Genomic DNA, 17,673 nt, shown 5'->3' with positions numbered 1-17,673 from the left:
CTGCCTACTGAATGAAAAACAAACATGTTTAAACCAAAAAATTCACCAGACACAAACCTGCAGTTTTTGTTAACTGAAACATCAATAATTTAATAATTTTATAATAATAATAAATTTTAAAATAAAACATTAAGTTTTATTTTTAAAAAAGATTATTTGGATAAATTTTCCTTTGCCTGATTTTGCTATTTTTTGTTACTCTTGTGAATTATTGTAATTTCTGTCCTTGAAATACTAAAATTGCACTTAACGTTAAATTCTTGTCTGTCTGATTGTGTAATTTTTAAGTATTAAAGGAACGATAATCTGATTAGTTACTCAATACTTGAGTAGACTTTTTACCAAATACTTTTTTACTCTTACTTGAGTAATTTCTTGGATGGCTACTTTTTACTTTTACTTGAGTAAAAATATTTTGAAGTAGTGTTTCTCTTGAGTGCAATTTTTGGATAATCTACCCACTTCTGGTTCTATTGGACTTTTTTGGGGTAAAATTTTATGTTCTATTTTTGAAAAATAGCAGATAAGAAAACAATAATTTCCTAATTCACTTGGAAATTCAGAAAAGTGTGTAAACAGGTTGTTTTCTTAAAGAGAGATTCAGATATCCGTGTCAAGTTTGATCAATATAAATAAGCCGAAGAGTTTTGTTTACCATCTGTTTGACATTTTGGCTCTAAATCACTTGTGATGTTTGTTGTCAAGTGTAATTTCCAGCTATGTAAAATTTCCTGTGAAATAATTAACCTGCAGCCAGCTCCGTTTATTTGATGATAACTAAAACTGCAACATTTTGATTCTGCACTAATCACAAAAATAATGCTGGAAAATCAATTCAGGGGCTTATTAAACCTTAATTCTGTCAAATACTGTTGTCACACATTCACATTAATAGTATTTTTTTAATATAAATGTAAATCAGTTGTAATGGAAATCATTAACTAGAATAAAAATGACTTCAAAAGAGCTAGTAATCATAATAACCTGAGGTCCAAAACATAGAAACACAACCTCTTTAAAACAGAGAGAGAAACAAAGTATGGACTAAAAATAAATATAATTCTGTCAAATTCTATTAAAACACATTTTTTATCTTTTTTGGGAAATCTGTTCAAAATAAAAAAGCTCAGAAATGTGTTTTTCAAGAGTTTCCATTTAAGAACCAAACATGAAGCCTGGATGTGGATTAGTTTTCCTAAAGCTTCTGAAGCATCTGTGTTGGTTCATTTCCTAAAACATTCTGATTAAAAAACATAAAATCTCTCAACAAGACATAAAGAAATGAAACTTATATCCAACAGCAGTGCTGCAACGCCTGTCTTTCTGCACCAGCTGTGCAGCTTTCATCGGAAACTACATCTCTAAAGTCATGAAGGATTAGTTTCTTAAAATGTGCATCGCTGAGTAGCAGAGGTTTCACCACTAAATACACTAAAACTCAGCCATGCATCCAAACAGAAACAGATGAAACTGTTTGTGATGAAAGTGATTTAAAAAAGGAGGTGAAGTTAACACCCCGTCTGATCAAACATGTTTTATTAGAGCAAAATTGAGACCATCCGACCATCTAATAATGTCTTCTATGAGTCCCAGATTTAAAGGGAGGGTTAGGGTTAGGGAAAACCACAACAAAAAGCAAAAATTAAAAAAAATTAATCAAATGTGTTTAAATGATACATTTTTAATTATTAGTATCATAAAATTAAATTAGTTTTTAAATCACTGTAATAAAATATAAGCTGGTAAAATAAGTAAAAAATAAAATCATACTCAGTTATATATCATACACTTTTTCTATTTCTGAAAACAGCACTGTAGTTTTCATGTTATAATTTTAGTGTTTCATTATTAATAATCTTTTTTATATGTTTTTGATATTTTTTTATCTTTTGTGTGAACCTACACACCTTAATTCTGCTTTTGCACTTGAATTTCCCCACTGCAGAACAATAAATTATATTTTTATTCTATTCTAAAATAACTTGTTGGAATGTTATGCTCAACTCAACATAAATTTCCACCAGAAACTTCAGAAATTTAGTGATTCATTTCACAAATTTTCTGAAACAAAAGTGAAAACTTTCTGAGTTTCAAAGATTTTTACGTTTTTTTGCAGAAAATTTCTGAAATTAATCTAACAATTTCGGAGTTTTACTCCTTTTTTCTGTACAACATCTTTAATATGACATTGTAGATTTTGCATGTTTGCTGTTAAAAGAAAGGCATCTAGTTTTCAGTTTCTAAAGAGCTCTATAGGAAAACTTTATTTTCAGTAATAATAGCAGGTTTTGGTTACTTTCTTTCAAAACACTTGTTATGTAAGCAAGATTAATTAAAAATTTAAACTTGGTTATAAAAAACCAAATACTTTGTAGGAAAATTATATTGGGAGTAATTTTATCCTGCTCACAAATTCAAACTCTCAACCTTCACTGTATAATTTTTTAATTGCAGTTGAGGGCCACACAAAATCAGTCCAAGGGCCATAAAAGGCCCCTGCGCCACGCTTTGGACACCCCTGAGATAAATCAAATATAAGACGCACATTGCCAGTTTGGGGAATTTTAACTCAGGAAAATCTAAGAAAATACCTTAAACTTTGTTGCTGAAATGTCACAAAAAATGACAAAGGTCAATAGAAATAAGTATGTCTACATTAAAAAAGTAAAAAATGTCGAGCAGGTGAAAAGTTTACAAACAATAAGCTGAATCTCAGAAGGCCAGAGGTTATTTCTGCTGCTCCTGCTGAACGCATGCAGAGCTGACACTGAACTGCGCGTCGCTGCAGCCACAGATTACAGATCAGACTAATCAGGGAAATTACATTAGTGTTTCATTAGAATGCAAATCTGCACTCCCCCGGCTCTCTGTGAAAAAGTAATAAAGCTTTAAAAGTTGGGCATTGTGCTGAAGTCTTCTCCCACTCCCTCTTTTCTTTTCATTTCCGTTTCAAGCGAGACACTCAATCAATCCTTTAAAGCGCTCTTGATCAATAGCCCTCCAAGGTTCCTACGCACCTTTTCTCCCACCCACTTTCAGTTCTTCCACTTAAATAATCAATAAAATTCTGCACAATTCATCCTAAATTATAAAATTCAAGATTAATTATAAGATGAATTATACATGACTTTATAGGAGTTCAAACACTATTTTCTGTCTGCTAAACTGTTGGGTTTTTTTTGGTATTTTACACCTAAATAAACAGGAACTAATTTTGTTTTTAAGATGCTGCTGGTAAAAGGTCAGTTTTATTTGTACAACAAGGGAGTTCAAAGTGCTTTAAATGGTAAAAACAACACAATTACCAATTATAAAATAAGCCATAAACATTACATTTTGTCAACTGCTATCATAAAAATCATCAAATATAATAATCAATGTTCCAGTTGATTATAATCAAAGGCAGCTCTAAATAAATGTAATATTGATTTAAAGAATTAAAGAAACAGAAACTGACAAAAACAAAAGGTTGACTTCCTAAATAGGCAGCGAATCTTCTTCCAAATGGTTCAGAAAGTGCAATTAGTAATTCTAAATATAAATTAGAATAAATAAGTCAGAGCAAGAAGCAGAGAATTAGACTGAATAGATCTGCTCTTATTGATTAGGCACATTATCACGATACCCAATACAGCATTTGCAGGTCAGAGAGAAGGTGAAATACAAGTCGCAAAAAAAAGAAAAAAAATCAAATTTAAAAATCTGAATTGAGCATTAATTCCTTTTTAAAACAATGACAAACAGGATACTAACATCTGATTAGTTTAAGAAAAGTGTTCATCCACTGAGCGTTGTTTTAAAGATGCTAGACCAATAGGGGGCAGTGTAGAGCAAAAACTTAACAAGAGAAAAATAAATATGAGTTGCTCATATTGACTCAGGTTTATTTATCGGACCAAAATCAATATGTTAAGAAAATGACAAATATCGACCAATACCGATGTTAGTGCTGATATATTGTACATCCCTAATATTAAATGGAGGTTACGTGTGAATGAAAGGCCAATCGCATGAAAATATATTGTTTATCAAATACCTGGCTACATGTGGACAATAGGGATGCACCGATTGCAGTTTTTTGGCTGATCCTAGATTACCGATTTCTAAAAATCCTAGGTTACCGATATCTAAAAGTCTGACATGCTGATTCCGATTTGGGCCAATACCAGTTTTTTTTTTGTTTGTTTGAAAGTCTCTGACTTGGTAACAGTGGGTTGACTATTCTTAATGCAAATGTGCAGAATGACCTGGTGGGACGGTCTACAGTCAAACCTGTCTCAGAGGAGAGGACAGTGGTTGATTTTTAGACCTTTGCTCAGGTAAATAAGATCAGGGGATAAGGTCAGCTTCACATGGAAGTATCGGCGGATCACCAATATCGCAAGACTAAAGAAATCGGTGCACCTCTTAGTTACATTAGTTACTTAATAGTGACTGAGTTTGTTAGTTAGTAAGGAAGGAAGGAAGACTGAATACTACAGGAATCCCTTTTATAAAAGATTACAGTGAAACGCTGGCTGCTTTTAAATAAAACATAACCGAATCACCAGCATTCTGACTCTGGTGTTTTACACACACGGTGTAATATTAACTGCAGAGCACTGAAGTGTTTATGTAGAGCCAGGTTGTGAATGAGTTGGGGTTAGATGCATCATCTATTAGAAAAACACACAGAGCGCCTCAGCAGCTCGAGGCCGTGCCGCTGCTCCCTGCAGCAGAGCTGGAATAAAATGGATCCATCGGCTCCTCTGTCCTCGGCAGTTTATCGTGGTAGTGGCGGCGTGCTGCTGATTGCAGACTGTCTGTGTGTGTGTGTGTGTGCGTTCGTGCTGCTCTGCGGCGGTCCCCCACTCACCCGATATACTGCAGTGGATGGCTCTGATGAATAACAATCCTACACGTGGGGCACGTGTTGTTCTCCTCCAGATACTTTACAAGGCAGCTTCTGCAGACTGCAGACACACACAGCAGATGAAGCGTTACAACGCAGTGTACATCCTCCATTACCCTCCCAGCTTTCCTTTGCTTTTAAAAGTTGCAAACCTCAAACTCGTCCATGGTTCTGAAATTAAACAACTAGCGTGAATATGATAAGAAAAAAAACTACATATTGCTCTTTTTTAGGTAATTGTATAGTTGTGACTCCATTCATAGTTCCACAAACACAAATACTGTTCATTCCAACTTGAAACAGACTTCTTCAGGAAAAAAAATAAATACAAAAATGTGATTTATGTCACTAAGCTGCACACAGTTAGGGCTGTCATTGATGCTTTGAGAACATTTTCAAGTAATATAATGGTATGTTCTGGCCATAATAATGTAATAAAACATTCTCAGAGATAAATAAACTTTAAATTCTAACAAACCCTTAACACTAGAACAGGAAAAACAAATAAAATGAACTATAAAGTCTCTGTAAACTAAATTATCCTTCCAAAAAAGGGATAGCTGAGACCAAAGAACCAGACTGAAGACTTCTTTCATCTAGTTTTTGGCAAAAAGAGAGAGAAAAGACAAATTATTGAACTTGTTTTAATTTATCTTATCAATTAATTTGTTGCTTACTGCAACACATGTAACTGCATTTGATCATATTGCAGAATTGACTGATGTTTATTGACACTCATGTGCAAACATAAAATTTCCAATAATACTGTTAGTTTTGTGTGAAATTTATTATCATGAAAATGATGAATCAAAATTCTTATTATGTTAAGAAACTCTTCAAGATAAACGCACACCTCTGCATGACCAGCAGCTCCAAACAACAAGCTAACACCCCAGTGTTTCTTTACTGAATGCTGCATTTTGTGTTGCTCAGGAACATGCAAAGAGTCTCTTCAGTATTAAACACATCAGTGTGAAAGAAAAAACAAAGTCTCAATTAAAAAGAACCAAATGTGCCTTGTTTTATGATTCATTCAAAATCATAAAGCAACTTTGGATCAAGGTATAAATCTCCTCAATATACATTCAGACTTCAGGGAATTTTACTTTCAACTACAGCCACCGTTTGTTGGATACAATAAACGTATTGTGGAATCCTGTGGTGTAATTTGCGGAACCCATTGTGCCGTGAAATCCATCTCTTCTTGACATTTTTATTGCAGCAGAGCAGCTGCGCCGATGACGTGATGCGAATGTCTTTGTTGTTTCGGCTCTCCGATGGTGGAGCCCCCTTTTTTCCACACTGAGAGGCAAAAATCAAAGCCTCACGTCTGGACGCTTCATGTTTGAAGTGGCCAAGAAGGCTCCCATCTGTGGTGATCGGACTCTCTCTAGTGGAGACTAACTGTACTGAAGCATCTGGGTTTGTTTTATGAATTTAATCCAGGTTTCTCTGACCTTTTCGTTGTTCTTTCATGTTGCAAATATCATAAATGTTTCCCTTCAAGTGCTATCAGCAGCCTGTAGCTAAAAACAATCCAGAATTCCTGCAGGATAAGTATCAGCTTTGTGTCAGCGCGCTGCTTGCTAAGCTTTCTACACTGGCTCAGCTCTCATGTGAGCCTCAGACGGCAGATGAAGTAAACAGGACGCACACTTGTAAACTCTGTGACCCCACAGGGATCCCTGAATTCACAAACAAGCTGGTTTCTTTTCAGAAAAACACAGAGTGAATTGCAGAAGGCTTCATCTGAGCAGGAACTAGAAAAAGAGTTCAACCAGAAACTGGATGATTTCATTTAAAGAGTCTGCAGGCCAGCAGAGGCCTCACTGGTTACACAGGAAGTGTTGAGGTGAAGAAACAAAGAGGAAGGTGGGCTTTAAAAATGATTCACAAAAGAACTACAAACTATAAAAACATGCACATGAACTAATAAAAGACATGAAAAAGATTTCAAAACATTTTTAAAAACCCACACAGAACCCGAAAACAGGAAAAAAGGATTAAGCATCGATGATGGAGAATTAGGATTGTTTTTTGGAATTACAAGAATAAAATCATAATATTAGCAAAATAGAGATATAATATTACAAGAAAAAATTGTTTTAATGGGAATAAAGCTTTGATAGAGTTGTCAGGAACTGTCGCAAGTAGTTTGTATAATTGTTTCAAATTTCTGCTACTGATAATAATTTGATGCTGATTTGTCAAAAGATTAAATATTTTCTTATCTGTAAAACTGATACCAAAATATAACTTCACAAGATGTATAACTTTCCTCATTTAGTTGTCATAAAGTCTCTACTTCATTCTGTTAATATGTTGATAAAACTACACTTATCTTATAAATTACTTATAAACTTATAAATACACTTTATCATTATTTAATGTTTTTAGATCGTGTACTTCTATTTATTTGTATTTCTTACTCTTTAATTTTAATTTTCTTTTGCATTTCTCCATTCTGTATTTGAAACATTGTAATCTTTCCCTGGGAAATAAGAGTTGAAATGATTGTTTTATTTATCATGATGTACAAACCTACTTATCTTTTTTGCATTGTGCATTATGATAGTGACTGTGTTTTTTGTAAAATCAATAAAAGTAAAATAATAAAACACAGTTTTAAGATATTTTAATATATTTTCTGTCATTTGTAATTTTCAGTGAGATGAAAAAATATTATTTAAAATCAGAAATCAAGAACAATTTTCTACTTTAGCGTAAATATTTTCATCTTGCATATAACGCCATGTGTTCCCTTTATCTTTATACCGCTTAGACTTTAATTCAACATTTTCTATTGTGTTTTAATGATGCAGCCTAAACATTAATCTCGACTAATGAAGATCTCTTCTGACTCAAGGAGGGTAATTTTGTGTCAAACTCTGATCCAACAAAATAGTAACAAACTGCAGAAAGCAACAGATGGTGTAATTCGACTTTGCTGAACCCAGATAATGAAGCACCTCAGTGTGAACGAGATGCGACGTTATTTCCCCCCTTCTTGTGAGATATAATGTGCAGATTACACGCTCTGTGATCGTGTGTGCACAAAATTACCTCAAAATGTTGACTTAGATCAGCGTTTAACAGGGAAATATCTATAAACTGCTTCAGTTTTCTGCTAAAAAAACAAGATGTTTATTTCTCCGATTCTGTTTTTTAGAATAAAAGAGAACAAAAAGAAGAAGGTAGAAAACAGGAAACAGGTCGAGACGGATGAAGACTGAGCGGATGAGGAAAGCGTGGGAGGAAGGACCTACAGGTGTGTAAGCACTCGGTGACGGTGGTGGCGTCGATCAGGTAGCCCTCACACAGGCGACATGTGATGTGGGCGTTGATGTGACACAGCTTTATCTTCCTCGTCAGCATGTCGGGGTTCTGGGGAGGAACAGGGACACAAAGAAACGGGCTGAAGATCAAAACAAGCATCACATGACCTCGGTTAGCTGTACCACAATGACACAAAACAACACCGCTCACACTGATGGCAATGAAGAAGATTAGATTAGATTATAATAATCATGTTTATTACTGGATATAGAGGAAAATCTGCGGTGCTTTGGGTCTGTTTCTCTTGAAAGACACATGAAAATCCTGTTAGAGTGCATGGAACCATGAATTCTTTGAAACGATTAACCGTATTGATCGATTATTAAAATAATCGTCAACTAATTAAGTAATCAATTTATCATTAACTGGAGCATACAGACTCAAAAAGCCCATTTGGTAAAAGAACAACATATTCAAAGCAGCAACCTGTTCATAAAATGTATACATTTGACAATTAAGTAGAAAAAAATGTATCTGTAAATATGTCACAAGTAAATATGACAGAATTTCACTATGTTCAAATTCACTACTTTGTTGCATTTTAGGCAACAAAATGTGTATTTTCTTATTTACAAAATAAATTGAATTCAATTTGCATATTTTAATGCATTTTCAATATGGAATAAAAAAGCATTTAATGAAAAATCCCCAGAATGTGCCAAGTTATTTCATTCAATTAACTGATTAATCGCCAAAATAATTGATTACTAAAATAATCGCCATATATATATTTATCAAAACACATCTTGATGGTCCCAGAAACGTTTGGTGAATCACTCTGTGGACACGCGAGACAAAAACTGCACTTATTTGAAGGTGTTTGTCTCATTACATCTGGTGTAAAACTAACTCAGCATTTCAGAAAAACATGGTGGAGGCAAAGTGATGGTTTCAGGCTGCGTTAGGAAAACTAAAATGAGCAAATCCTGAACTACAATGTCCAACTATTTCCAGCGTGGCCTAGTCAAAGTCTGGCCCTACATCCAATTGAGATGCTGTGGCATGACCTTAAATCTGCCGTTTTTGTTTGAAGGAATGGTTTCAATGCACAGAAGTTTAAATTTAGCCAAAGTACACCAGGAGGTTTACTGATGAATTACTCATAAGAACACAAAAATTAAGGTTTCAGTGGGGCCTAGTCAAAGTCTGTCGTTACATATAATTTAGGTAGTAATTTTTGCTTGAAATTAAGCAAAACAGTCGTTGCCAGGATTCAGAAATACGTGATACTTTTTTCACATAGGGTGAAATTGGTTGAGATAATTTGTTCTAATAAGAAGTTAAATCATAACTTAAAAATTGCATTTTAAATTCACTAAGTGATGATTTAAAGGGGCAAATACTTTTTCACAACACTATATGTCATTAACCTTTAAGCTTCTCTTTTCGCCCATTAAGAATCCAGTTAGAAGGGGCGTGCTGTGGTGGCGTAGCGGTTGGCGCGACCCATATTTGGAGGCCTTGAGTCCTCGACGCAGTCGTCGCGGGTTTGACTCCCGGACCCGACGACATTTGCCGCATGTCTTCCCCCCTCTCCTTCCCCGTTTCCTGTCAGCCCACTATCATATAAGGGACACTAGAGCCCACAAAAAGACCCCCTGGAGGGGTAAAAAAAAAAAAAAAAAAAGAATCCAGTTAGAAAACAGTAAGAACTGTCTCTGAAAAGGGAAAATAAACTGAATCTGCAACATAATTTGAAATAATCGCTTTAGTTTTTCTTTTTCCTCAAACCAAGTTTGTTTCATCAACTTTTTATAAAGATAAATGACCCGACAGCTTCCTAGAAGTGAAGTGCTGCTGCTGGATCTGCTCTGAGGGTAATTGGTTAATACTTTGTAAGCCTCGGTGACTAAACTCTCACATGAGTTGGATATTACTGCAGCTTTTTATATTAAATCACAGAGCATCATTGTTTTCTATGCCAACTTGCATCTTCGTTTATTCCCTGCTAATAACCTGCTGCTCCCTTCAATCCACCTCCAACCTGACAACATCAGCAAGGAGCCAGGAGAGTCATTTATTGCCGGCGGAAACAACTCATTACCGATTTTTATCCACAAGTGAGCACAGCTGCTGTGCAGCAACGCAGACGAACGCGCCGCAACTCGCCGCTCCGAGGGCGAATCACGCTCTGATAGAGAGGAAGCTCCAGTCGAGTTGAGCAACAGCGTGACACACTGTGGTTTCATTGTTAACAAATCCCTGGGAGTTTACTTGTAGAAACTCGGTGCACGTGTGAATGCTCACAGCATTTATTAGGTCAGAGGTGTCCAAAGTGTGGCTCGGGGGCCATTTGTGGCCCCTGGATTTATCTTGTGCGGCCTCCAACTAATTCAAAAATGATACAAATTTGGCCCGAAGATACAGATGGAGACGTTTATTTTGCAATCAAGGTAAAAATTATTACCTGTATAATTTCCTTACACAAGAAACTACAACACAAAACATTCATCTTTTTTCCTCTTTTTATAATCAACAGTTAGGAATAGGTCAAACTTTCTTGAAAAGCCAAATTTGCTGCATCCAAGTCAGCTTTAATTTTCTTTTAAACTTAACTACATTTTTGAAACAAAGAGACTCAAATCCTGTTCTTATTAAAAAACTTGACATAAAGGAAGGCTGATTAGTTGAAGTAAGAAATACTGACACATGCAGGTGGGAGTTAACCCAAAGTTTTTCACCATCCATCCATCCATCCATCTTCTTCCGCTTATCCGAGGTCGGGTCGCGGGGGTAGCAGCTTCAGAAGGGAGGCCCAGACTTCCCTCTCCCCGGCCACTTCTTCCAGCTCTTCCGGGGGAATCCCGAGGCGTTCCCAGGCCCGCCGAGAGACATAGTCTCTCCAGCGTGTCCTGGGTCTTCCCCGGGGCCTCCTCCCGGTGGGACGTGCCCGGAACACCTCACCAGGGAGGCGTCCAGGAGGCATCCTGACCAGATGCCCAAGCCACCTCAACTGGCTCCTCTCGATGTGAAGGAGCAGCGGCTCTACTCTGAGTCCCTCCCGGATGACTGAGCTTCTCACCCTATCTCTAAGGGAGAGCCCAGCCACCCTACGGAGAAAACCCATTTCGGCCGCTTGTATCCGCGATCTCGTTCTTTCGGTCATGACCCAAAGCTCATGACCATAGATGAGGGTGGGAACGTAGATCGACCGGTAAATCGAGAGCTTCGCTTTTTGGCTCAGCTCTCTCTTCACCACGACGGACCGGTACAACACCCGCTTAACGGCAGACGCTGCACCAATCCGCCTGTCGACCTCCCGCTCCCTTCTTCCCCCATTCGTGAACAAGATCCCGAGATACTTAAATTCCTCCACTTGGGGCAGGACACCCCCCTTGACCCGGAGAAGGCACTCTACCCTTTTCCGGCTCAAGACCATGGCCTCAGATTTGGAGGCACTGATCCCCATCCCGGCCGCTTCACACTCGGCTGCGAACCGCTCCAGCGAGAGCTGCAGATCACGATCTGATGAAGCCAAAAGGACCACATCGTCTGCGAAAAGCAGAGATGAGATCCTAAGGCCACCAAATCGGATCCCCTCAACACCTTGGCTGCGCCTAGAAATTCTGTCCATGAAAGTAATGAACAGAATCGGTGACAAAGGGCAGCCCTGGCGGAATCCAACTCTCACCGGAAACGAGCCCGACTTACTGCCGGCAATGCGGACCAGACTCTGACACCGGTCATACAGGGACCTGACAGCCCGTATCAAAGGGCCCGGTACCCCATACTCCCGGAGAACCCCCCACAGGGCTCCCCGAGGGACACGGTCGAACGCCTTCTCCAAGTCCACAAAACACATGTAGACTGGTTGGGCGAACTCCCATGCACCCTCCAGGACCCTGCCGAGGGTGTAGAGCTGGTCCAGTGTTCCACGCCCAGGACGAAAACCACACTGCTCTTCCTGAATCCGAGGTTCGACTATCCGACGGACCCTCCTCTCCAGGACCCCTGAATAGACCTTGCCAGGGAGGCTTAAGAGTGTGACCCCTCTATAATTGGAGCACACCCTCCGGTCCCCCTTTTTGAACAGGGGGACCACCACCCCAGTCTGCCAATCCAGGGGAACTGCCCCCGATGTCCATGCGATATTGCAGAGTCGCGTCAACCAACACAACCCTACAACATCCAGAGCCTTAAGGAACTCCGGGCGGATCTCATCCACCCCCGGGGCCCTGCCACCAAGGAGCTTTTTAACCACCTCGGCGACCTTGCCCCCAGAGATTGGAGAGCCCAGCCCAGAGTCCCCAGGCTCCGCTTCCTCAGTGGAAGGCATGTTGGTGGGATTGAGGAGGTCTTCGAAGTACTCTGCCCACCGGCCCACAACGTCCCGAGTAGAGGTCAGCAGCACACCACCCCCACTATAAACAGTGTTGGTGCTGCACCGCTTCCCCCCCCTGAGACGCCGGATGATGGACCAGAATCGCCTCGAAGCCGTACGGAAGTCTTTCTCCATGGCCTCTCCAAACTCCTCCCACGCCCGAGTTTTTGCCTCAGCAACCGCCCGAGCCGCATCCCCGCTTCGCCCGGCGGTACCCATCAGCTGCTTCCGGAGTCCCACAGGCCAAAAAGGCCCGATAGGACTCCTTCTTCAGCCTGACGGCATCCCTCACCGAAGGAGTCCACCAACGGGTTCGAGGGTTGCCGCCGCGACAGGCACCGACAACCTTGCGGCCACAGCTCTGATCGGCCGCCTCGACAATGGAGGCACGGAACATGGTCCACTCAGACTCCATGTCCACCACCTCCTCCGGGACGTGTTCGAAGTTTTGCCGGAGATGGGAGTTAAAGCTCCGTCTCACAGGGGATTCCGCCAGACGTTCCCAGCAGACCCTCACAACACGTTTGGGCCTGCCAGGTCTGACCGGCTTTCGCCCCCACCACAGGAGCAAACTCACCACCAGGTAGTGGTCAGTGGACAGCTCCGCACCTCTCTTCACCCGAGTGTCCAAGACATACGGCCGCAGATCCGATGAAACGATGACAAAGTCGATCATCGAACTGCGGCCTAGGGTGTCCTGGTGCCAAGTGCACATATGGACACCCTTATGCTTGAACATGGTGTTCGTTATAGACAATCCATGGCGAGCACAGAAGTCCAGCAACAGAACACCGCTCGAGTTCAGGTCGGGCGGGCCGTTCCTTCCAACCACGCCCCTCCAGGTCTCACTGTCGTTGCCCACGTGAGCGTTGAAGTCCCCCAGCAGAACAAGGGAGTCCCCAGGAGGAGCACTCTCCAGTTCCCCCCCTAAGGACTCCAAAAAGGGTGGGTAATCTGAACTGTCGTTCGGCCCGTAAGCACAAACGACAGTCAGAACCCGTCCCCCCACCCGTAGGCGGAGGGATGCTACCCTCTCGTTCACCGGGGTAAACCCCAACGTACAGGCGCTGAGATGGGGAGCAACAAGTATGCCCACTCCTGCCCGACGTCTCTCACCCTGGGCAACTCCAGAGTGGAAGTATGTCCAGCCCCTCTCAAGGAGACTGGTTCCAGAACCAGAGCCATGCGCCGAGGTGAGACCGACTATTTCTAGCCGGAACCTCTCAACCTCACGCACTAGCTCCGGCTCCTTCCCCACCAGAGAGGTGACATTCCACGTCCCAAGAGCCAGTTTCTGCAACCGAGGATCGGACCGCCAGGGTCCCCTCCCTTGGCCGCCACCCATCACACAGTGCACCCGACCCATTTCACCATTTTTATGAAAAATTAGCAAAAAAACCCCAAACATTTCAATTGTTCATTGTAAAAAAAAAATGCAGGTATCTGTTGGTTTTGCATGAACTGGATGCATCCCTGTACCATTATAAATTAATTAAATGTTCAGGTTTGATTCAGGCATGTTGGAGCAGTCATAGCTGGTCTCGCTCCTACTGAGTTAATCTTTAAATTGTGTAGAAAATGTTTCTGGATCTTGTTTCTGTGATTTTTTTTATCTAATTCTTCATCCAGCTGACCACCAGGCGACCTGGTGTGAGCTGAGCAGCGTGGATCGCTCAGCTAATGGCGGGTTATGCTCAGTGAATCAGACTCTGAGACACCCAGCATCCATTATTTAGAGGCTGAAACATCTCCAGGAATCCTCCTCAACTACAAGAACTGTGCAGACATCCAGAAGGCAAGGCAAGGAAAAATGCAACAAAGAAACCTTTTGCTTTTGAGTTAGGCAATGTTTCAAGTCCATTTAGGAGATTTTTCCCAAAGCAGGAGATAAAAACATTGAAAAGGAGAGCACATCTTACCCCTAATACCGCCATGCGTCGACTGTGGGTGGAGCAGCAGCCACGTCTCTTCCTGTGGTTGTGCGGCCGACGGCGTTAGCTGCTCATCATGGAGTGCCTCTCATCAAAGCCTGGAAACGAGCAAAAGAAAATAAGCTTTACCAAGAATTTGCTGAGGAGCTGTTAAATAATAAGGAGGTGAAGGTAGAGGGATAAATGAGGAGGACAACAAGGAAGTTTGGTGGTTTTCTGCTTTTATATTTACAGATTCACACCTGAAAAGTGATGGAACAAGTTTTTATTACGTTTGTACACACCAGGAAAAAAACTATCAGGGAAAATGTCAAATAAAAAACCTTTTTAAACATATTAGCATCTAGCATTCTTAGTCTCCTCAGGAACTAAGAACGAATAAGAAGCCTAAAAGTAAACTATGGTAATTTTTATTGCAGCAAATTTACCTCAAGCTTACAAATTTTTAAACATCCAAACTTTATTACATTTGGAAGCCCATTACTGCCATGAAAGGAAGGAGAAAAGCTCAAGAGGAAGTTGTAATTATGAGTTATAAAATCATGATCATGAGAATAAGCCATAATTACAAGGTTTAAAGTCAAAACTACAAGAATAAAACTTGCAATTTTGAGTTTTAAAGTCAGAATTACAAATTTCAAGTTTTAAAAGTTGTAATTTCAAACTGCGCAGGTGTGACACATAAACTCATGATTATGACTTTTGCACATAATGGTTGAGTTTTTCAACAAAGAGGTGGAAACACTTTAGCACTTTATAAAGCTGATGTTTTGTTAAACCACAGCGAGGTTGACCTCTAGCTATTGATTTGTAAATTTGTTTTCATTCACACCATAATTTCAGACTTTCTGGGTTAATGACTATATTTAAAAAGTAATTTAGAAAAATTAAGACGGAAAAAGTAGAATATGGAAAAAAGGAATATGGTAAAACTTTATAGGGCACTAATTACTGGGTTTTTCAGCACAATAATGAACCAAAATTAGGGGTGGACCTATTTATCTGCAAGTTGATTTATTAGCGCCAATTTCCTTAATGTTTTGAAAAGGTGATCGGCCGTTACTTCCATGTGAAGCCAATCTTATCCACCAACATTATCTACCTGAACAAAGGTCTAAAGGTCGACCACCGTCCTCTCCTGCTCTCCTGTGAGAAAGTTTGACGTTGCCCCACTGTTACCAACTCAGAGACTTTCTTGCAATATTTAGCAACATTTCAGACAAAAAAATTGGTGTCGGTCAAAATCGGAATTTGCAAGTCAGACTTTTTAAAGATCGGTAATCGTGATCAGCCAGAAAACTGCAATTGGTGCACCTCTATCCAAAACATATATAAAAAAACAAAGTAATAAACAATCATTTTAAGTATATTTTATACTTCTTTAACAGGGTTGTGGTCTTCATTTCTCTTTCCATAAAATCTGGACTTCATGTAAACCGTTTAGCCTTTTCTCACAGTTGTTACCCATCTGTAATAAACATGTATTTAATACCTGACTAACCTTTATTATCACTTTTACATTACGTCTGCCTCAAACCAACGCACTGAAAAGTAAAACAGATATGTACGCAGTAATTTCCTTTTGGAATATGTTGCCTTCTGAAATTACACTGATGGCTAATCATGTAAATTTAAAATAAAATTAAGAGTGATTTAACATTGACTTGATGGAAAGTTTAAATTTATATTTATAGTTTCTTATTGTTTGTTTAATTTATCTTTGTTTTTAATTTAGTTATGTTTTGATCTAAATAGTTTTTGTTGTCTTTTTGTAATATCTGTAAGTCGCTGAAGCGGTTGATTTTGAATTTTGTGTTTAATTTTGTTTTTGTATTTTTATAATGTTTGTAAAGGATTTTTATTGTAATGTTTGGTGTGAACATTACGGTAGAGACTAATGGGGATCCTTAAAGAAACAAACTGTCAAATTCACTAAAGTTTGTGAGTTCAGCAGAGAAAGACAATGACTTTGAACCAAGTCCAACCGCCCTCTGTCCTGCTGAATCCGCCCTCTGCTGAAGGGAAGAAGATGTCCAGCACAGCAGTGACTAGTTATGCCATCATAAGGCGTGATTCATCGCTTAATCGTAGGAGTCGACCTCTCTAGTCACGATGAGAGGGGAAATCTGAGGCGAAGAACACCCACCGATCCTTCATCCTCGGCCACACGCATTAGAAAAAGAAAGTCTTTAAAGTGTCCGGCGCGCCGGCCGGTCTCTGCCAGCTCATCAGACTGTGAAATTATCCCGGTTAGTCGGCCGAGATGAAACATGGAGAGGGCTGCTGAGGACACACACACACTGTACTACTGCCGGTCACAGCGCCTTAACGTGGATGTTACTGTAACTTTACACCTGCAGTGTCTCAGTGATGTAATGCGGTCAAGCTGCGGTCAAACAGAGCACCTCTGACTCCTTTTGTTATTCAACTCATTAAAAAGTCAAATCAGATGAAAAATATCAGCATGACTCAGGAGACAAACAGAAAACAGAACATCAATCCTGCTGAATTTAAATTTATCTAAATCTAACAAATAGAGGTTTATAACAACACATGAATAGAATCCACTTTTTTCACTTCTAATACCAAATTTAAGCTTTAGTATCAGTCAATCCAGTACAGAGAAACCGTGGTGAATTGACTCAAAATGTTTCTTTTTTCAAACACTGACATAAATGTATTTGAATTATAAATTTATTTGATAACTCTGCACCACTACAGCACACTTAAAATACACCAACAGCTTCACAAGATAGCAAGATGTAAAAACAACACAACTTTAATTTGTTCAATCATTGCAATTAGAAGAATAACAGTCAATGTAAAATAAATAAAGAAATAAAGAAACAACAGGGTGACTGTCTTGGTCAAACGTAAAGATAAACTGCAACAAACCTTTCAAAAGGTTCAGACTGAAGAGACATCATCACTGATAAACTATCTAGAATTGTTTTCAATATCAGGACCAATACAGATATTGGTAGCTTCTCTAGCAGGTTTTTTCTCTCTTATAACTTCAGAGTAATTATTTTACATATAAATGTTTCTATTGGTTATTCAGACTATAAATAGATTATTTGATCAAATTCGGCAGATTTTTCCTTCAACCATTTAAGCTTCTTTTATACCATGTTAGAAATACATTAAAATATGCATAAACAATTAAAATCATTTAAACATTTTATCCCTTTTGT

General features: G+C 39.3%; 1 protein-coding gene across 2 annotated transcripts in view; it reads right to left on the bottom strand.

The window, feature by feature from the left end:
• The window catches only part of pcgf3 (polycomb group ring finger 3), a 52,324-nt gene that overhangs the window by 17,924 nt on the left and 16,727 nt on the right, over nucleotides 1–17,673 (bottom strand). For both annotated transcript variants that reach the window (XM_028009690.1, XM_028009691.1), the window contains exons 2-4: nucleotides 14,468–14,577; nucleotides 8,158–8,275; nucleotides 4,856–4,952 (exon numbers count right to left, since the gene is read on the bottom strand). In XM_028009690.1, coding sequence (XP_027865491.1) covers nucleotides 4,856–4,952; nucleotides 8,158–8,275; nucleotides 14,468–14,482 — 230 coding nt within the window. In that variant the 5' untranslated portion in view covers nucleotides 14,483–14,577. The remainder of the gene's footprint in view (nucleotides 1–4,855; nucleotides 4,953–8,157; nucleotides 8,276–14,467; nucleotides 14,578–17,673) is intronic.

Source organism: Xiphophorus couchianus, chromosome 23 (genome assembly GCF_001444195.1).
Source record: "Xiphophorus couchianus chromosome 23, X_couchianus-1.0, whole genome shotgun sequence".
In the NCBI taxonomy this organism is placed as follows: Eukaryota; Metazoa; Chordata; class Actinopteri; order Cyprinodontiformes; family Poeciliidae; genus Xiphophorus; species Xiphophorus couchianus.
The sequence above is the reverse complement of the archived record's forward strand: the minus strand, read 5'-3'. Positions and strand labels throughout refer to the sequence as shown.